This window comes from Lytechinus pictus, chromosome 2 (genome assembly GCF_037042905.1).
Source record: "Lytechinus pictus isolate F3 Inbred chromosome 2, Lp3.0, whole genome shotgun sequence".
Classification (NCBI taxonomy): domain Eukaryota; kingdom Metazoa; phylum Echinodermata; class Echinoidea; order Temnopleuroida; family Toxopneustidae; genus Lytechinus; species Lytechinus pictus.
Genome location: NC_087246.1, coordinates 45,377,373 through 45,400,257, shown reverse-complemented (window position 1 = coordinate 45,400,257; position 22,885 = coordinate 45,377,373). Strand labels below are relative to the sequence as shown.

At 37.1% G+C, this 22,885-nt stretch overlaps 1 protein-coding gene across 2 annotated transcripts; it reads right to left on the bottom strand.

Moving 5' to 3' along the window:
- Positions 1–573: 573 nt before the first annotated feature.
- Positions 574–22,885, bottom strand: LOC129254176 (AFG3-like protein 2). 2 transcript variants are annotated; one of them, XR_010292615.1, is made up of 17 exons: positions 22,645–22,885; positions 20,657–20,816; positions 19,688–19,980; positions 19,277–19,345; positions 18,422–18,546; positions 16,753–16,923; positions 15,727–15,829; positions 14,813–14,950; positions 14,347–14,500; positions 13,949–14,078; positions 11,812–11,909; positions 8,262–8,372; positions 7,080–7,195; positions 5,768–5,968; positions 4,636–4,830; positions 1,510–3,369; positions 574–915 (listed from the first exon to the last, which is right to left on the bottom strand). XR_010292615.1 is itself a non-coding variant. In XM_064094903.1 (16 exons), exons 1-16 carry the CDS (start codon positions 22,732–22,734, stop codon positions 3,145–3,147), a joined length of 2,379 nt encoding a protein of 792 aa, XP_063950973.1. In that variant the 5' UTR covers positions 22,735–22,877; the 3' UTR covers positions 574–3,144. The 2 variants fall into 2 exon arrangements, 1 of the variants encoding a protein (XP_063950973.1); XM_064094903.1 differs by having other exon boundaries at positions 574–3,369; positions 22,645–22,877.

Sequence of the window (22,885 nt, the reverse complement as noted above, 5' to 3'; positions counted from 1 at the left end):
AAGAGATAAATTGACTTACTAGATGTAAATTACTCATATTTGCGTGCTCTGGCCTCCAGGTGGGTGTTTCATAAAGTTGTTCGCAAGTTAAGAGCGACTTTAAGTGATCCTTTCTTGTGGTAAATGGTATTCATTGGCAATGGTTAAGCGCATAAGAAAATCATTCTTAAAGTCGTTCTTAACTTACGAACACCTTCATGAAACAGCCCCCCTGGTCAAAATACTTTGATCTGGGCAAATATTTCATCTATGGAAGATTTGCTTGGTTAACTGGGGGATATCAAATAACCCCACCCCCATAAAAATTTTTATGACTACTGCATATCCAATGCGATGATGTTGTTTAAACAGCATTTTTTCCTTCAAGTCTTGTGAATTTTCGGACAAAAGGTTGCTGAGGTCACAGCTCATCTTGTAACAGCATGTCAGCTAAAAAGAGACTACATTTTAATTTTATCAGGAATTTGTGTATAAATGAAGGGAAAATTCAATTATCACCTACATGAAATATACAAACACTAGAATCGGTTCCTTCAAACTGCGCAAAGACAACAGAATCACAAGTACCAGAAATTAAACATAGACATTTCATCTCTTTATTATCAATCTCTCAATAATACTTTCAATACATAATTACAATTGTCTCATTCAGAATATCCATGTCTGTTGGTCAAATCAACTCTGATTTATGGGTAAGCTTTTTTTTTACCTTCAGCTCTTTGAAATTGAAAAATAAATAGTGAAATTTGAAGAGAAATGAAATTCCTCCACAACACCCACTTATGAATTTCATTTGTCATGAAATATTTTTCTGTTGTCTATCTGATTACTACAATCAATTTTAGTAAAACTTTGCTTGAAGGTGCATCTAAAAAAATATGCTATATCAAAGTTTATGCCAGTAAATGTTGAACGCTTAAAGGACAAGTCCACCCCAACAAAAAGTTGATTTGAATAAAAAGAGAAAAATCCAACAAGCGTAACACTGAAAATTTCATCAAAATCGGATGTAAAATAAGAAAGTTATGACATTTTGAAGTTTCGCTTAATTTTACAAAACAGTTATATGCACATCCTGGCTGTTATGCAAATGAGGAGACTATGACGTCATCCACTCACTATTTCTTTTGTATTTTATTATATGAAATATGAAATATTCTAATTTTCTCCTCATTGTCAAGTGATACAACGATTAATTCCTCCCTGAACATGTAGAATTGGCATTGTTTAATACTATATGGTTCAGTCAAGTTGGTCCTTATTGTCAGATCTATAAAAAATGAAATATTGCATAATTTAAACAATAAAAAACAAAAGAAATAGTGAGTGATGGACATCATCGACTGAGTCACCAAGTTGAGCATATCATTGTTTTGCGAAAAATAAGCGAAACTTTAAATTGTCATAACTTTCTTATTTTACATCCGATTTTGATGAAATTTTCAGCGATATGCTAGTTTGATTTTTCTCTATTTATTCAAATCAACATTTTGTTGGGGTGGACTTGACCTTTAAGAAGGAGGGGCTGACAAATGGCACCCCACTGTACACAAATCGTATAGTGGTGCTACGTGGGGAATGTTGTTTACACAGGCCAAAATTTTGTCATATTTTTAGGGCACGACCAATTTTCTACAGGGCACATTTCCATATAAGAGCAAGTCATAGGTTAACATTTTAAAAGGCCACACAAATGTACTCAGCCAATGAGAGGGGCATCAAAATGCCATGGCCATTGTTCAATTTTACTCCTGCTTAACAGTTAATCAAGAGAAGACACAAAAATGACAATTTTGTCAAATTGATAGAAACAGCACATATTATTGTGTAATTTCTTCTGTCACATATTCATCGTAGACTGTTCTAAATATGCAACTATCAAAAATGCCATTGAGAAATGCAACATTTCTTCACAAATAAAATAAGTTATTGAAATAGTGATGAATGATATAAGAGCGTACACGTTATTCCATGTGGATAACCTAAAGAAACATGCCCTGTTATGACAAAATCAGATACTAGGTGACCTACTGCAGGATGTTCTAACCAGAGGGAAAATGCTCTTAAAGATGAGTCTTTAATTTTCTGAAACTAAGTATGCTATTCAGATTGAATGGGACTCCAGTGAGCTGTATCACAAAGATAAGTGATCAACTGAAGATTTAAGACTGATGATTAGGACTGGTTAATAATGGGTATTAGCTGCACCTACAAATATGATCTGGGCCTCTCTTTACAGAGAACTGCGACTGATTCATCAAACCCAAATTGATAATGATCTCAATTCTGATCTCGGAAGGATACAATTTGAGATCAATGTCAGAATGAGATTTATTTGTATCCATCATTTTCCTTTGCAAGGTGGGCCACTGGCTTACCCATTGCCATATTGCGATTCATTGCAAACATTTCTGTGTCAGGAACCCAGGGCCCTGTCTTACAAAGAGTTACAATAGATTCAAATCAAACTTAATTGAGATTGATCTCAATTCTTATATTTTGACCACACAATTTGAGATCAATATCTGTTTGTTTTTAATCTTATGGATTTCTTAAACATTGCCAGATGTGTGGTTTTGTGTTTTCAAACAAGTTCCATTATTTCATTGCTCTACTGGACAGACGTAAAAGCTTGGACTATTGAACTTCAGTCCATAAAACACTTCCTGATGGAAGGAAATAATAAGTATCACATCTATTTTCTAGAAATCAAGAAATGTCTCTTGAAAATTCTGAAGATATTGGACCAATAATCTGATGATCCCATCACTGATACTTTGCCAACCTTGGGAACGTTTCATAAAAGGAATTGTAAGATCTTTTAGCTGACAAGTCCTGTTTTTATCTGATAATTACCACAGAAACAGTGCTTCTCAGCCAATCAAATTCAAGGAAAAATTGTCAGATCCGACAACTTGGAAAGACAAAAATGTTGATAAAATGCTCCCCTGATCAACTTCTGGATCATGAAATCCACTAATGGGTGGTAACTAGGTCTGCAGGTCCAAGTACGAGAGCTCCATCTGATGCCCAATTCCGCTTCATGCTTCAGCTCTTCCCAATAAAACTTCTCATCTCACTCCGTCTCAAATGTACTTATTGTCTTTGGTGACCAAGAAGATGGCCACTGCCTTTCAGAATATACTATGCATTCACATCCAAGTTCTTATCGTCCTTGAGTCCCTTTTTCTTCTCACTCTCCTCATTCCAACCCTCGAGCCCTTTGGGAAGGCTGGTGTCCTCTTCAAAACTGCCTGTTCCCTCTACGAACTCTTCATACGTTGTCCTTTCTGCAAAAGGCCGCTTGCCCAAGAGTTCCACCATGTCATCCTTGTTGAGGACTTCGCGATCTAGTAGCCTCAATGCAACCTAAGTGATCAAAAGAAAGTTCAAAGGTTGAAGGTCGAAGGTAACCTAGGGGTGTTTCACAATTTTCAAAAAATAACTACAAAAATTAATCTTAAAGCTTTCCATTAGAATCAGTACATCCTCAAAAATGCACCTTTCACTATTCCAATTCATTACTAGCTAATATGAATGAGTATGCCCTAAAAACAGTTATGATTTTGAGGGTATGAAATAAAAATGTGTTTTACAGGATAAAATGTGTGATTTTACATGAAAACATAATTTGATCGGTTGCCCGATCAACATAAAATACCTATGTGTTTTTGTTGTTGTTTTAAAAAACCTTATCCAAAGTATGGCATTGGCTTCAACTTTCAGGATAATGTCTTTGTCTGTAGCTTTCATCTTTAAATTTGAAAGTGCTCAAAGATACATTTTTGAAAGAAAATAAAAAACATCAAAAAGAGAGGACGCTAGATATCTATGATTTAAATATTTGAAATTTTCACAGAGTAGTGTTGGTAGGAAGAAGATCTACAGTTCTGTAAGATTGGTATGTTTGACGATACTCAATCGTTATTCACATTATTATTATTAACTTTTTGTCAAAGCTTTATAATGGTTTTGAGGAGCATATCAAATGACAATCAATCACTGATTGTTCATAACTTGATCTAAGGTTTTTTCCCATTCATGGTTGATAGTATCATGGCAACAATCTCTCATGCTAGGTCTGATGATAGAATAATCATGATTATTTACCTTCTACGAATAAAAAAATATTATATTGAATAAATTATCAGTCAATAGTTGCCAGTTCAACCTTGATTTATTTCCCCACTATACTTTCTCAAAGCATCATATATTTGTAAACCGTCACTTTCATATTTTGAATAAGCATGAATTTATAAGGTTAAATAATCTTTAGTACACATGCATTGTATACTAGTACCCCAATGCTCTACTAGTAGTTGGAGGGAATCAAATTTAGCCAATTAAATGTGTAAACCAAGTCCGAAAGCCAAATAGAATAGAATAGAACAGAACAGAACAGAACAGAACAGAATAGTATATAATAGAATGGAATAGCATAGCATAGAAAGGAATGGAAAGGAATAGAATAGAACTGGCTTATTAAACAGACTCACTAATAGTCAGATTTATTATCCATCTAGTTTACTCTCTTAATTTTTGAGGTGGCCAGTTTCACCTCTCTCATACATTTGGTGCATCCTGCTCCAATAACAAGGTCCTTTGACAAAAAATCTTAAAAGCAAATGGACCTACCATCTCTACATTCTCTCTGTTCTTCTTCAGGAGATCCAAGGTTGAATCATAAGCAACCTTGATGATGGTCCTGACTTCTTCATCTATCATCTGAGCAGTCTGTTCGCTGTAGGGTTTCTCTAAAACCATCTCGCCCTGTTGGGGTATGTCGAAGGAGACGTTGCCAACCTTGTCACTCATGCCAAACTGAACAACCTACAGAATGGGGAAGAAGGACATAAAGTAGTGATGATAGGCTTGACTTCTTCATATCTCATCTGTGCTGTCTGTTTATTGTAAGGTATCAGACCATTTCACCCTGATGGGATGTATGTCAACCTTGCCAAGTTTGTTGCTCGTGCCAAACTGAACCACTGACGTAAGAGTAAAAGAAGACATCACAGAGGAGTGGACAGCTTACCCCATCACAAACACACAAAACTGACATGAAATGTTAGCAGATGAAACTTAGAGCATAAAACTAAAAAAGGAGGAGAGATAAATTCAGCATTTACATTCATAGAGTTTACCCTATGCATGGAAGATAAAATCAAAATTTTCAAAAAACAACATAGTGGATCAACATTTATTTGAGACCAAGGGCACGTAACACAAAGCTAACAATGATCATAGAACATTTTTCTACGACCGATTGTATTGACTACATGTACACTCAATCGTGAAAATCAAGCGTACGATGAATCGCTGTTACGGGACTCTGTTCTCAAATGTTTAAATAAACAAATATTCCTTCCCCTTTCCCTCCAACCCCTTAGCTTTTTAAGAATAGTTAAGTATGCCAAAGGTCAATTTCTTAGGACCACATCAAATTGTTCAACTTGGGCAAAATTCAACTTAGAATAAGTAAACAAGACCAGAAAATTTGCTTTGACCTGGATGTCCACTTGCACACTCAACAGTACATTCCAGGCCTTTAATTCTGATATATTGAGGTCAAGGCCACTTTTCGATAGCTCATATTTCTATACTACAGCTCAAATAGAAAAAAATTAAAAAATAAAAAGGACATCTACATGTATAGATCCAGGCCAATACGAGGGGCACAGAGGCTAATCACCAGGGCATCAATGACCGTGGCCTTCGATGCCCTTCTCTTCTCCCCCAATTTAAACTAGCAAGTATGGCTACAGACCTGAGCATATGCCATCTGTGTGACTTTCTTGAGATCGTCCTGGGCACCTGTTGTGATCTTGTTGAAAAAGATTTCCTCGGAGGCACGTCCACCTAGTGTCATGCACATCCTGTGTAGCATTTGCTCTTGGGTGAATAGAAAGTGTTCCTTTGGCAAGTACTGGGCATAGCCAAGACCTTTTCCTCGTGGGATGATCGAAACCTGGGACGAAAATGGAAATTTACATCAAAGCAAAATTAAAAGGGATCTACTCAAACATAGATATATGAGTTGTAAGTCAAGGAAATGAATTAGTAACTTGTGAGGAACTACTTAGAAAAAAACATATTGTGTCACCTTTGGATCTCTGCAGGAAAGGAAGATAATAATAAAGAGAAAGAAAGGAGTTTTCAATGTCTTTCATATCTGTTCAATTTACATGTAATCAAAACTGCAAGTCATCACATCCACAGACTGATGGTAAATTACATTCCTACTTGTTTACTGCATTCAGATGAGAAATCAACACCTGGATAATTACTTGTACATTTCCTCTATCCTGTAATCTACTAGCAAGCCTTTGTTTCACACACTTCTTGAGTAAATATCAAAGAGGTATGTCCTGTGTAATTTACACAAAATCAACCAGCTGTCAATCAAATGTTACTTACATGCTGAGAATGATCTTCAGATACCTTGAACAAGGTCAAGTTCACTGACACTGCAAATTTACTTATTTTCAAAGGTATATTTTGACACATGACAAGGAAGATCCTAATCATTTAATTTTCAAATTCAGCTTCACGCATCAACGGCTTTGCCACAGGCTGAATTACTAACTCTTTTGGGATTTCACAATTAATTCTCTATGAAGATATTGGAAAATAAGAACTGAATTTCAGTATTTTCCATGAAAATGGCAGCTTTTATTAACTTTTTCTTACTAAAATCACTGGAAAAAGGAAACAGCAGTTGGTGCCTCTGTCAAAATCACGGTATACCAACTTAAAACTTATTGCTTTTCACAAATCAATATTCAGGGGTGACAGATAGAAGGATTTGACTCATCATTTGAAGAACTATTTTAATTCCACCTCTCATAATCAGTTTCTTCTGATGTTTATTGAAGTTTAACATTTGCTTACATTAGAAAAGGAAGCTTAATGAGCTACTTACATTTTGAGTAATGGATAGATTGGCTCAGCCTTAAATAATCAAACATCAATTTCCTTAAATCACTTTATCTAGTTAAAGCCTTCTGACACACATGTACTGTCATTTGGAATGGAATGAAATTTAACAAATTAACATAAAGATGAATGAAATGAATTACCTTAAGCAGAGGGTCAGCATGTTCTAAGAACCAGCCTGCTACGGCATGACCAGCCTCATGATACGCTACAGTCTTCTTCTCTTCTGGTTGTAATACTTGCGTCTTCTTTTCAAGACCTAAACACCATGCATGAACAACACAAAGTTGATAATGATATTAATGACAAAGATAAGTAATAGAGATACTACAGCTACTACTACTACTAGTACAACTACTACTACTACTTAAACAATATGGTATCATTCAAGATTAGACATTCAACTGTATGAATTTGATAGAAACAACTTTATGAAATGTATCATCCTTATGTGGCAAAGCACCAAAGTTCCCATGGAAACTGCAGATGATTTGCCAATTTCGAAAAAGTCACGTTTAAAATAAAGTTTAGTATCTTAAAGGGATGGTCCGGGCTGAAAATATTTATATCTTAATACATAGAGTAGAATTCACTGAGCAAAATGCCAAAAAAATCATCAAAATCAGTTAACAAATAATAAAGTTATTGAAGTTTAAAGTTCAGCAATATTTTGTGAAAACAGTCGTCATGAATATTCATTAGGTGGGCTGATGATGTCACATCCCCACTTTCCGTTTTCTTATGTTATTACATAAAATCACATTTTTTCATTATTTCATACTTGTGTGAATAATATGTCTCCCTTATAATGAAATAAGTTGCAGCAATGAATATCTAGTGCACTAAATCAGTTGTCAATCCAATTTTTCTAGTTCTTGGAGGAAAAAAATTGAATAAACCTAATTTCATATAAGAAAATACAAAAGAACAAGTGGGAATGTGACATGACGACTGTTTTCACAAAATATTGCTGAACTTTAAAATTCAATAACTTTGTTATCCGATTTTTGATGAAATTTTCGGCATTTTGCTCAGTGAACTCTACTCTATTTATTAAGCTATAAATACTTTCAGCCCGGACCATCCCTTTAAGACCTTTGATATTAAAATTTGCTATCGTTATATTTATAATAATGCGAGGATTCGATTAAACAATTATCATCACATTATTTTACTGGGTTTTCTCACCATAAAAATCAAAAGCTGGCACTTTTTATTTGAAAAATATATATATATGTACACCCCCATTTGGACACATTTTTGTTTCAGACAAAAGCAAGAGCAGATGTTTTTCCTTTGGCAGAAGCAAACCATAAGCTACTGACCTGCTACTACTCTTTCAATGGCAGCTTCAAAGTGAGATGCTTCAATCTGATTGAAACCATGTCTAGCAGCGATCAATGCAGCTTCATTGCACACATTAGCTATGTCAGCTCCTACAATAAGAATCAAGGAGAAAAACAACAGTTAAACACACATAATCTGAAACAAATAATTAGTGATGTCACTAACAAATTAGCCAATCAGATGCAAGGATTTCTAAGTGCGACCCTTCAATCTGATGTCTAGCAGCAATCAATGCAGCTTCATTGCACACATTCGCCATGTCAGCCAGGGGCGGATCCAGCTTTTTATAAAGGGGGGGGTTGGGGTGGTATGCGAGGGAGCGTAGCGACCGAGTCCAAGCGAGCGGAGCGAGCGAGGGGGGAGGGTGTGGGAGGGGGGTGTCCCCCCCTCCCACAGTAGGGAAAAATTTTGAAAATCTGTGTGTGAAAAAGGCGTTTTCTTGCATTACAAGTTTAAAAAAAAAGATAAGATTTAAAAAAATGGTCCCCGGATTTTTTTTGGGGGGGGGTTGCAACCCCCCAACCCCCCCTCTAGATCCGCTTCTGTCAGCTCCTACAAGAATGAGGGACAAATCAATAGTAACACACTATTTTAGGAATTTCAGCATATGTTATTTTATAATTATCTACCAATTTTATGTTATAATCGCAGCCGGTAAATTGGCAATTGGTCCACACCCACTGCGTCTTCTCTCCATTTTATCACATCCGTCATGGTTAATCCCAGTTCATCTACAACTAGTGCATCTACTTCCCATTCAGACTAATTGCCATTTTTCTCAACATCCACTTGGTCTTACCCTGCTATGTCTATATGGTTAGATGAACTGTTTTCAACCAAATTTTCACATAGCAAAGTAAATACAGATAAGTGAAAATAAGACCAGCAGGGCATCAGACTACATGAATATTAGACTTAGTGGCCCATGTTCTGTAGATCAATTTTAACGGTAAATTGCCAATTCGTCCACTCACCACATGGTCTACTTTCATTTAGTCTAATGCCATTCCGTCCATCAAAATTTTGTCTAACAACCATTTGGTCCATTAACCATTTGGTCCAATCATCAGTTCGTCTAATCACTGTTTCGTCTATGACCATTTCGTCTCATAACCAGTTGGTCTAATATCCATTTCATTTTCATTCATTTCACCCAATTAACACTTAGTCCATTTAGACCAAATGGTGTATGGAATAAATGGCTATTGGTCCAACTGGTTATTAGACAAAGTGGTGAGTGGACGAATTGGCAATTCAACCATGTGGATATTGGATGAACTGATGGTAAACCAAATGATACATGTAGTAGACGAGTTGGCTTTTGGACGAATTGGCATTAGACGAAGTGGAGATAAACCGTTTTAACTTAGACTATGTTCGAACTCTGTGCTAAGATTATGGGAAGCCTAAAATGTCAACATTTTATTAACTTTTGGATCTTATGTTAACCCTAAAAGGACTGGGCTATTTGAGATGTATTGAGCATGAGGCAATTTCGTCGTTGGAGAAGGCAAACCCCTGTTACAAACCATGGAAAACCTCAATCTCCCAGGCCAGTTATTTAAGTATCTAAACATGTGTTTCTTGACCTCGATGGGTCCGAAAAAAACTAAACCGCAATTACATACGCAGCGCGCCGATTCAAGAAAACTCGCTCGCCATCGCATGCAGTCATTTTTATTTCCCTTTAATAGTTTCCTTATTTCGGGGCCGATTTTCTTTGTTCAAAACTGATAACAGAAAAACGTTGGATTTCAAAATACAATGTGCCTTTGAAAACTTCATTAAATATCAATAAAATAATTCAATCCCGAAAGGCCTACTACAGGCAGAGCTGCTCTTACGTAATATCAGCTGTTGTTTATGGTCTACCCTCGGCTTGCCTAATAAGAGGGATTATCGGCGATACAGGGTTGATAGCGCTTGGAAATTAAATATCATGGATCCTCTATCTTTCTGTCGCTCTCCTTATCTCCTTTTACGCTTCTGTACTATTTCTTCTTTACATTTATATTTGTTTCTTTAAATGTTATTCTTTTTTTCTTCTTTCCTTCCTCGGCTCCTATCTTTCTTTCTTCCTTCCTTCGGCTTCTTTCTTTAATTCTTTCTCTTTCCCCTTTCTTTCTTTATTGCATATGCAGTGTGACGATTCAATCAAACTCTGCGGCCCACCAGTGCATGCAAACATTTTTATTCTCTTTAACAGTTTCCTTTTTGGGGGGCCGATTTTCTTCGTTCGAAATTGAAAACAAATTAACATTGAATTTAGAAATACAATATGCCTTTGAAAACTTGATTAAATATCAAATACAATAATTTAATTACGAAAGGCCTACTACAGGCAGAGCTGCTCTTACGTAATATCACAGCCTTTGTTAATGGTCTAATCCTTGGGCTTGCGCCTGCCGAGGAGAAAGGTTACATAAGAGGGATTATCGGGCGATTCAGGGTTGATAGCACTTGGGAATGAAATATCTTGGTTCCTCCAAAGAGGATTTTGTTATCGGGGTATAGGACCGTAGCAAAGCCATGAGCAGGTGCGGTGAATCTGCAACGAGGGTTTGACGTAATGCCCCCCCTTCTGATCTAGGCCGCCGTTCGCGCCGAAATTTGGCATGCACATACTTTATCGCATAAGTATAAAAATATTTTTCTGAAAATAATTATTTTTTATTTATTATGAATAAAATATGCAAATTTATTTATGAAAAACATTATTTGCATATTTAACACTTCAAATTTCTTCAAATTTTCTTCTTTTTTGCAGATGTCATCTTTGTAATCTAATTCAAAGGCTTCCACTAAGAAAAATTGCAAAAGCCATTTTTTTTCCTTATGTATTTCCTTGTTTTTAGAATTTCTTATTTATTTTTTGTTTTTTAATCTTTTGTTTTTCTTTGTTTTTTCATTTAACAACTAAATTGGACCCTAAATTAATTAAGCAGACCAATTAGAACGAAAAAAAATCACACTTTTATAAATTTCATCTCCCATAGACTTTGTACACAAATTATAATAATGAGCCATTTTCGGCATGACATTGTCTCGTAAAAAGTCATGTGACGTCGCGATGCTATACCCGTATGTCACAAATTTGGTCTCAAAATTTGCACGAGACATTAAAGAAAAAAGTAATAAAATTTTGCGGCACTATCTTCATGCGTTTCGGAAATATCGCGCGAAGCGTTGAGGGGGGCCATCATGGCCCCCCAGTCCTTTTATGGTTAATTGTGCTGTTTTATCATCCTTGAATGGGAAGAAAATTAGTTTGAGGATTTGAATGTCAATAAGATAATCGATTGAGCATTTTCTGTTACAGATTTGTGTCATACATGTAGTTGGCTATCAACATCTAAAACAATACATTAGACCAGAGTTTAAATTAAATCTGAGTTCAGAATGTAAACCAGTGGGTATTAAACCAAGGGTAGTGTAGACCAGATGGCAATAGACCAAATGGGTTTTAGCCCATATGGTATAAGACTATCTGATAAATAGACCGCGTGAATATGTACTGTGTAATCCTACCTGTAAAACCAGGAGTGAGTGCAGCTAGTTTCCTTGACATCTCCTCCATGTTTACTTCTGTCTTCAATGGCTTCAGATGAACCTTGAAAATAGATGCCCTGGATACACATAACAATAAAAGTAATGATAGCAATAATAGTAATGGTCCTGATGATGGTGATGATGATGTTGATGTCAATGATGATGATAGTGGCGGTGTTGGTGGTGATGGTGTTGGTGATGATGAGATGATGATGATGGTGATGATGATGATGATGATGTCGATGATGTCGATCATGATGGTAGTGGTGGTGGTGATGATGATGATGGTGATGATGATGATGATGATGATGATGATGATGATGATGATGTAGATGATGATGATCATAATGCATACCTGCCAACCTTTGATAATAAAAATTCAGTATCAAAGTTCTGAGGGCGCCGAGCGGGTGTCCGGTCCGCTCCAACGGTATAGGGACTCTTTGCATTTTCAGCATGTAAAAGTAGCATTTCCCTACACTTTTTAAAGCAAATTTATCCTCATTACCACACAAGAGGATGACCTACATGTAGAGTCTACCTTTATTTATCAATTAAAAATTAAAAAAAGGTCTTTAAAATATCACTTTTGTGACATAAACCACCCAGTTTCATTCAGGTGTGATATATCTATATAGACTTAGGGATAATTTTTCTTGTTCATCAGAGCTCTCTAAAAACTTTGATTTTGAGCATATTTTTGTGAGGCCCTCTATCGGTGGAAAGTGAGATTGATGCAGATCTTCATCTCCACACATTTCAAGATTTTATGATGAATTTAGATTTAAGTTATCCCTACTGTATTAAAAACTGACAAGCCAAAAAATCAAACATTTATTATCCAGCCTATCAATCATGCATCAAGAGAAAATAAGCCAAACATTGACATTGTCTTATTCATGTTATTTCACCACACAGGGGTTACTGACTGAGGACAAGGTTATATCATAACCTACATTTGATAAGTGCTTGTTGGTAGAAGAAAGCAGATTATCAACCATGACAAAATGGAGCCGAAACTAAGGGCTGCATGCGCCTGACCCGCACCCACCACTGCACTTGTGGTGCGCCGGTATAAGACGGGGAGGCTGAGGCGCAGCCACTGGGCGGGCGCCGGGAGTTCAGGCATGGTTTAGGCAAGCGAAGCAAGTAAAGTAGAATTGGCGTTCGGCTCCGAAGGCTCAACCCGAGATCGAAGGTTGATCATCTTTCTTCCTCAAAAATTGACAATTATTCGAAAAATAAAGTACAGATCAATGTTAAAATTGCGTAGGGATAGATCTAACTTAATTGCGTCGGTACGCGGCCGGGCAGGGGCCAGTGTTCAACGACCTGCCGTTCATATCATCAGCAGACTCAGCGATATACCACTGTAATCACCAACACACTCTAGATATGTACGATACATCACTAACTCACTCCCACACTACAAAATCATCCGGCGACATGGGCAAAAACCTCAAATAAAAAGTGAAATTTTCTTACCTAAGTGCACCTTGTTTCGCGTAAAAAATATCACCATCTGTGATTCTTAACATCGTAGTTAGGAAACAAGGGGTCTAAAAAGGTTACTCTTTCACGGTTTTTCCGATTTTCGTGGATTATGAAAACATGTCCTCACTAAAAACTGGCTCTTTCACTAGCCAATGTCAGCCGCCATTTTTTTTCGGAAGTCAACGCTAACGACAACACCTCAAAATGTAGCACCCTAAGTGCTGCTGTTGCGTGTATGCTCGTTAATTTTCACATGTATTTGCAATGGAACTGCGCACTTAGCAGTGTTCGCGCGCCATTTAAAGTCGCTCTCTGTGTATATCGTGTAGCTAGCGCATTTGCGTAGCCGTGCGCTCCAGTCGTTTACGCGTTAGTCGCATCTTACAGCCGTGCATGCGTTAGTCGCATTATACAGCCGTTTCAATAATTTCAACACTATATTGATTAACCCAAAAATCGGAATATTGGTTTTAAAATTCGGAATTCGGAATGGAGGTCGAAAAATCAGTATAATTCCGCCAAAATCGGAATGGTTGGCAGGTATGATGATGGTAGTGGTGGTTGTGGTGATGATGATGATGATGATTTCAAGACTTGCTTTCTATCCAAATAAACCACATACCTTCCCTTGATATCTGGCGCACCGAGGTAGATTTGTCTATCAAAACGGCCAGGTCTCATTAGGGCGGGGTCTAGGATATCTGGACGGTTTGTTCCTGCCAAGACAACAACATTGGTGGTGGTATTGAAACCTGGAAAAGATAAAAAGGAGAAGAATCTAGTGAATGAATTATTGTAGATTGATAATTATTATTAGAGAATGGTCGTATTGATAAGGTTGTATAAAGAACACACAAACTGCTTTTTATTACATTCCTCCACTTCCACATGAGTTTGACTCTGGCAAATTTACCTGTCTATCTCATTGTTTTATTTTGAATCCCAGACAAAGTTCCTAACTGCCTTTAAAATATATTACGTAAAAATGGCACTCGTTTTCTACCCCTTATATTCACTCACCATCCATTTCTACTAGAAGTTGATTTAACGTATTTTCCTGTTCGCTTTGTCCTCCAAAGTTACTCCTTCCTCTTTTCCGTCCCACTGCATCAATCTCATCCATAAAGAGAATACACGGGGCGTTTTTCCTTGCCATTGCAAACATGTCCCTCACCTACAAAAGAAAAGAAATAAAGAGTTCATTATGAACTAATGTTCCCAAGGAAGCAACACATGAACAATGTACAGTGCCCAATTGATATAGGAAAAAAAATCAACAAAGAGAAAGAGAAGAGATAGGAAAGAAGAAAGAGTAGGACATTAGAGGGGAGAAGAGGGGAGGGGAGAAGTGAACAGGAGGAGAAAGAGGAGCAGAAGGAAAATTAAAGGAGAAGAATGAGGAATAGGAGATGGGGATTTAAAAAAAAGAGGAAAAAGAAGGCAGAGGAGAAGAGAAGTAGGAGAATAAAGATGGGGGCAACCTTACCCTTGAGGGACCCACACCAACAAACATCTCTAAGAACTCAGAACCATTGACTGTGATGAAAGGCACATTAGCTTCCCCTGCTGTCGCCTTGGCCAACAGGGTTTTACCTGTTCCCGGTGGTCCAGATAAGATAGCACCCTAAAAAAAATAATACAGTAAAACCAATGTTAAACATATAAATTAGCAGATATAGAATGATTAAAGTATGCTTTACATGTTATTTTTTCTGTTGTGAAAAGAGTGAAGAGAGGTGCCGAGATTAACAGAGACAGACATGAGTACTTTGACACTCCATTAACAGAAGTCTCACAATGTTGCACAAAATTCCTTTATATGGGGAGTACACCCAACACGAAGTTGATCTGATTAAAAAGAGAACATTTAAAGAAGCATAATCTTAAAAATTTCATCAAATGCAGATGTAAAAACAAGAAAGTTACGACATTTTAAAGTTAGGCTAAATTTCGCAAAACAATTATATCTGACACATTGAATGGTATGCATATCATGAGGGAACTGTTGATGTCACCCAATAACTATTTCTTTTGTTTTTTACTTCATGAAACAAGACAAATTTTACTTTTCACTTCATCATACTTTGGAACAAGGTTTAGTTTCACCCCAAACATGTATAACTTATTATTGTTACTATTGTGATTTAATAAATAGTCTTCTTATTGTCAAATCTGCAAAACCAAAACCTTGTTTTATTCATAGAGTAAGTTTTTTTTAAAGTATTGAGTGACATAACTGATTCACTAATTTACATATAACTGTGGTGTACACACTGTTTCATTAAAAATAAGAGACATTTGAATAAGTCATACTAATAACATACATATGATTTTTTATTTGGATTTTCTATTTTTTTAGAATCAACTTGATGTTGGGGTGGACTTTCCCTAAACTCTTACTTTTGGGATCTTGGCTCCAAGTTCTGCATATTTCTGAGGGTTCTTTAGGAAGTTTACAAACTCCATAATCTCCACCTTAGCCTCCTCACATCCAGCAACATCCCTGTTGGAAAGAAGAAAAAGATCTATCATTACCATCGTCACAACCACCACCACCACACATCATCCATTGTCATCATCATCATCATCATCATCATCATCATCATCATCATCATCATCATCATCATCATCATCATCATCATCATCATCATCATCATCATCATCATCATCATCATCATCATCATCATCATCATCATCATCATCATCATCATCATCATCATCATCTCATCATTATCATTATCATCATCACAACCACCATTTTCATCATCTTCATTAAATTCATCAAATTCAACATCATCAAGATCACGACCATCATCACACCTTCATAATTATCATCACTATTACTATCACCATCAATTTGCATCTTCACAAAAAAGCAACATTGCAACATGACATGAAATGAGGACACTAGTTAGCCTAGGAAGTTGCAGAATATGCATGATGAATCGAAAGCTGATTATTAACGAGAGCTGTCATTTGCTATGCTGGCATGATTTAAGCCTGTAATCTATGCGGAGGCTGCAGATTTTGTCTTTGTGTTACGAGTCAGATGCTGTTACGCGAGAGGTCAGTAACATATCTGATGCAGAAGACTACACTCCGGTCTTGTGTTACTTAATTTTTTCTCTTTTTGTTGGGCAGGATTTGGTGCAGGTTTTTCATTAGAATAACTGCCACTGGACATTCATTGAAAAAGTGCTCAGGCCTGCTTGCTTCATGGTTCACAGTCTTTCACATCAGACGTATTGCTGACGTTAAGAGTAACAGCATCCAACTCGAAAAGGCAAAGACAGAAGCTGCCATCTCCACTTAGATTATAGAATGGCATGCTGTTGACAGTAATTTCTAGGTTGCTTAGAATGAAATGAAATAAGTTGACCGTTTCAGAGCAATCACTTAACACGTAAATTCTCTTAAAATACTCACTTAAACCTGACTCCTACGTCTTCTTTGAGGATCTTTGCTGTTGACTCTCCAAACCCAAAGATACCGCCCTTGCCCCTACCAGCCCGCCCTCCAGTGGCGGGGTTGTTCCGGAAAAGATACAGGAAGAAACCAATCATCAGGGCAGTGGGGATCAGACTCATCAAAAATGACCTAGAAAAGAAATAGAATAAATTAACAAAAATATAGAATTTATTGGAAAATACATTCTTTTAATTTTATTGATTAATCAACCAGCCTTGGAAATTATATGTCTGTACAGGGAACAGTCTATAAAAGCCACATTCTTGCCTTTGGTACTTGGTATTGCTTGGAATAAGATGATTCACTTGGTAGGAATGCCACTCGATTTCACTTATTTCTCAGTATTTGTGAATTTTCTACCAGGATCATTAGGAACACATTGTTTTAATTATACAAACAAACATTCAGGCTGTCACTATATGGGATTCTTTTCAAACTCCTTGAGATTGTTACAAAAGGCATCTAAAGAGATTGGTTAACATTACAAAGGTCTTATTAAAAAAAAAAGAAATGAACTTCGATGTGTTGTGTTTAATATTGCTCACATAAATAAAAAAAAAATACATCAAAAGAAAAAACAATGATATTTGTGCAATTTCAAGATATATGTGAATGATAAATCATCATTATTTTCTCTGCTGGGAAGGTCTCTCCGGTCACCGGCCACTTGTGGTTTTAAATTTTTTGAAGCAACAATGAATGATTTTCAAGTGCAACATATCACAAACACAGGGAACAAATGGGACCTTACAGCTTCATGCAATGCTTTTAAGGGTGTGTTTATGCTTCCATTGCAAGGACAGAATCAGCGTTTTCAAACATCATTTCAAAACGCCAATCGTAAACGTGGTTCTGGGAGTGCTGTTTATGTTTAATTTTTCAGAGGCGAAATCATTGAGCAGGAAAGCGAGGTCAAATTGGGCGTGCCCTTTTTCGAAAGTTTTTTTTTTCCGAGTGTTGTTATGGGGAAGGTATGTCGACTGTTATTTAAACATCGAAGAATTTCCGATATTTTAGTCATCGCATGGAACTACTTGACATAGCCATATCCACCATGGTGAGGATAAATAATGAGAAAAATAAAGAATATTTAAGTATACATAATAAAATAATAAAACATATATTTGTTTATGCTACTGGGGCATATGGCGTTGTCTCCTCATTATAACTCATGCATGTTCCAGGTTTTTTTTGTAAATCCCTCAACATTCATCGTGATGACAAATTGGAAGAATAATACTAGTGGTAGTACTTAAACCAATTATCACACATGCATATGTAACAAGGGAGATGAGAGGTAATTCCGTGGAGGCAGGTATGGAGCAATGCGACTATATTTGCCCGCGGATTTTTATCTCACTGGAAGTATGTATCAAATGACATCATTTAAACACGTTTACGATCGTGGTTCTCTTTATACTTCCCCAGAAAGCCTGATTCTGGTCAAACGACGTTTACAAGCGCACCTTTTTGTGAGTTTACGATCGGCGTCTTGAAACGTAGTTTACATGAAAGTAAGCATGGACGCAACCGTGTTATGGACTAATCACGTATGGAAACGCTGATTCTGGCCTGAAAAGTGGAAGCATAAACACGGCCTAAGTTGAAGTTGTCGAGATGTGCTTACCCATCACTCTCTGAACTATAGACGACAGAGAGGAAGTTCTGAGGTTCCATACCGAGGTTGCCCTGAGCCTGCTCTAGGTTCCTCTCGAAAGCGTCCACACTGCCGATGTTGAACCACACATACCTCTGTCATGTAAAAATATCATGGAGAGTAGTAATAATAATAATAATAATGATAATAATTATAACAACAATAATAATAGGCATTTGTATAGAGCAATCCATCTAGAAATAATCTATTCCCTGGTGCACCATTACTACTGTTACCCTGACTTTAGCTCGAGCTGCCTTCCATCGCTATCTAGTGCATTCAAGAAATTAATCCTGATGACTGTGTACCCAATCACCTCATCTGGCTTGTGTAAAGCACAATGTGGGTAAATTTCTTTGTGAAGGAAAACATGCCACAAGGTGATATTAGAAGAAATGTTAGTAAGGTTTCATTTTAGTTTAAGCAATCGGCTATTCATTGCTTTTAATGGAATGCAGTACGTAAACTTTTTAAAGGGATTTTTTTCCCCTCATCCAGAGATTCTAAGATACATATCGATCTGTGCAGGCCCAAACACTTGACCATATCCTCAACAAAAAAAGTACCATAGTTGTGACAGGTTCGCACACACCATCAATATCTAACTGCTAAATAGAAATATCCTTCACTTTCAACATGAAGATGGTCTGAGAATATGTGTTTCATTTTGTCTGCGGTACATCGTTGTGCAACAAAAAAGCACTTCACTTATTTTGCAGATTTCTCTTAATGCAAGTTACGTCTAAACGTTTTTATTGTAAAAACATCAGACTGGTCTAAATTGAAGCACTTCATAACAATTAGTACCATCATTATATTACATACCCCTTTGGAGTGACCAGTCTTGAGCCACACTCTGACAAATTTCTTGTTGACAACTTCTACTCTTTCAACCTGAATATTAAAGAAAAAAAAATCGAATAATCATGAAATAAGACATTGAAATAAGGTGTTACTGGAATAATCACTGACTGGGAAATCGAGAGAGACTGTTGACTTTCCCACTATTGTATTAAACTACCATGGAATCTTTTGGTTGTGACTGGCTGCTGAGCCATGCTACCATGGTAGTTGTAACAATGGCAAAGTTACCATAGTTGTAACCATAGTTGCCACTCTTCATGAAATGGACCCCTTCATATATATTTTATATGATTTTCCTGACTCTACAATGACAATGAAAGTGGGCAAAACTACAAAAGGGTTCCTATGTCCCTAATACTATTCACCACTTACCTGTCGTGCTGCCAAGTATTCATTCAGGAACTCCTTGTACGTGATCTCCACTGCCGAACCTCCCATCAGGACGTAGCCCGCTGCTATAGCGCCCCCTATGGTGACGGCTATACTGAACATCAGCTGCTGTCTGTTCTTCTCGTCGATGGGCGGTCTGCCTCCAGGGCCCCCTCCTGCTCCGCCCGTCTTCCCTTGGGCCATGAGGCTCTTCCAAAGATCTTCCCCAAAGTTCTTGTTGTTCTCCGATTCTTGTTTGCCGCTGCTTCGTTTGGGTGCCGATTTGGAAGACTCCGCTGATGAGAAGGAATGGCATTTTCTAACTTCAGATTTTATGTCTTAAATCAGTATCAACTATTATTGTAGGATTGAAATTTTCAGTTTTATATTGAATTGTTTCGAAATCTCTACTTTTCTTCAGCACAGCATTCCCCGCCCTTTCTTCAAATCTCTTTTAAACTCACTTTCTCTCAATCTATACATAAATATGTATTTTATAAACTAATAACATTTGTCTACCAATATTCCATACCTTTTCCCTGACTAGTATATTGACCACCTACCTAGAGCTATCAATCTGCCTACTATTCATCTATTCATCTATTTAACTGGCTAGCTTTCTGAATGTCTGAAATCAACTATCTTTCTGTCAACTTGCTTTGGCTTTATTTTAATATCATATGATGACTTCTATCTTCTTACTCATGAGAAGAAATGACAGACATAAGACCTATAAACACACTCAAATTTGAAAAAAGGTGATTTAAAAGTGATTTAAACTAATTATCTACTGAGCAAATCAATCAGAACGTGAAAGGTTGTTGCTTTTGGAAGTTGAATCCAGGTAAGTCTTTCTGATTTTCAGAATCTTTCTGTCTAACCAATTTTGTACAGAATCTCAAATTGGCCAAGTGAGTTACATGTACATCCTTCTGTTTGTCAACTAATGTTTACTTTTTCTGTAATACTCACATGTTTCTTTTGCAACTTTGGGTTTCTTAGCCCCTTGTTTGCCTTCTGGAAAGAACTTTTCGAACCCCTTTGGTGGCTTTGCAGCTAACCTCAGTCTGGTGATGAGGCTAGATAGCTTCCATGAGGTAGACATGTCTGCATTGGTGCTGTGTAGATGAATCTAGACACACACAAGGAGGAAATCAATTCAGAGTTCATTTCAAAACTATTAAAAAGTCTACTGATTTTTTTTAATTAAATGTTAATACATGCTGGAGAAAATCATTTTTGGCCCTAAATGTTTCTCCTTCAGTGAGGGACCACTCAATAAAAATGAGGAACTAAAATTTCATAACACTTGGGCTGCAATTTGGGTGATAAAATCAGCGAATGCACCCAGACACGGAAAAAACTCAAATGAGTAACCTTTATGACTCTTATCAACCCAAACCATGCTGGGCTTTTTTTTACTAAAGTTCCACTGGCTGGGAGGGAGGTATTGAATCAACTCCCCTCCTTCTTGAAATCGCAAGCCAATTTATAAATGAAAATATAGTAAGCATGCGCATCGCAAGCCTCCCTATACCCGATTGCAATTCTCTATCACCTCGTACCAAAATCAAAATAGAATTTCACTTTAGCATTTTTTATTTGAATAATGAAAGGCATTTTCTGACGATCTATTTCCTCACCGATATCGCACAGGTAAGCGTATTTTGATTACTTCTCGCTTTCCTGTCAAAATCATGCAGAAGAGCACCAGAGTTTACAGAATCTATCACAACTTGTGAAAAGTCAATGGAGTGCAGGGCTTCGGAGTGCCGCATGAATATGCATGAAATTGCTGAATCTCAATTATTTTATATCGATACTTGAGCAATCAGATCATGAGCCAAGACCATTTCGCGTGTAGAAAAGGTGGCTGGATATCGTCATCGCTATCAATCATACTTTCGCATACCTTTCAGCCGAATTATTTTGTGACCATGTGATCATGACGTGATCAGTGGTCTCTGAATCACTGCCGTGAGCTGTGCGGAGCTTGGCCTGGCTGTTTGTGTCACACAGTCAATGACAATGGGCAACATTTTGATTGGTGCTAGAGCAGTATGAATGTACTTTGTACATATCTCTTTCTCTCTATACGTTCTAACAGCTTAACAACCATGATAACTATAGATCATAAGCCATGTGATTTCCGAATGATCATCCATGGATGTCGTTTTTTCCCAACATTTAACGTTAGGCATCTAATTCTAACGTTAATTGTGACTGTTACTGTTAGTGACTGTTAGCTCTCAAAAAGTCAATGTCACAATGACACAAACAGTAGAGGCGCACGGCCAATATTGGAGACTGTCTCCAATGTGGGAGATTATATCAGAGACTTTTGTAAAGAATTTGGGTATCCAATTTCAGAGACATTCTCCAGTTTTGGAGTCCAATTTCCTTTGTTTACATTTGCTGCAAAAGGATTACCTTGGCGGCAAATAAAAATGTGATAAGCAGATTCCTCATGAAAAATTACCCCTTTTCACCGTCTACTTTAAATATTCACCGTCTACTTTTGTTTTGATAAGGATTTTTGTTGTCAATCACATACAAAACAAATGGGCTTCTGACCTCAGTGAGACAAAATTTTGGGTGGAAAAAATCATGCTTTTGTTGGTGTTGTTTCTTTTGTCCTTTTGCAAAGCAAGTCTCCAATTGGAGAGAGTCTCCCCGTGCGCCTCTACTGACAAAGTCACAAGTCATGAAAAAGAACTTTGGAGTTTGGAATCACAAACTGATGGGTAGAATATATTCAAGATTAAGGAGTAAAATCTAAAGAAGTGCAAATTATCGTCTTATTGTCAATATCCAACTAAACAAAGCCACCCATTAATATACCCCGGCGTTAGTCATCCCCCAAGCCGCGCCGGATAGGGTCACGAGCTTCGCCGCCTCGTCGGCGGAGCTCCTTGCGTCAACGATGATGTACCGGTAGGCCTACCGTACGATTCTCTCACCTGATTCACCCGAACGCTTTGTCCCAAACTCCTGCTAAGAATTCTCTCTACAGCCCCTCTCAGTCTCAGGCGAATACAATTGTACGCCATTGTCAAATATAGGTGACTCTGCGGTGAAATATACTCAAATTAAGACTGACAAATAGTTATTCTACCCGCAATCGTCTTTTTAATACGCCATCTTTCCAAGTCTTTTCTGATGATATGTAACTTCTGAAATTTATTACGAAATCGGTTATGT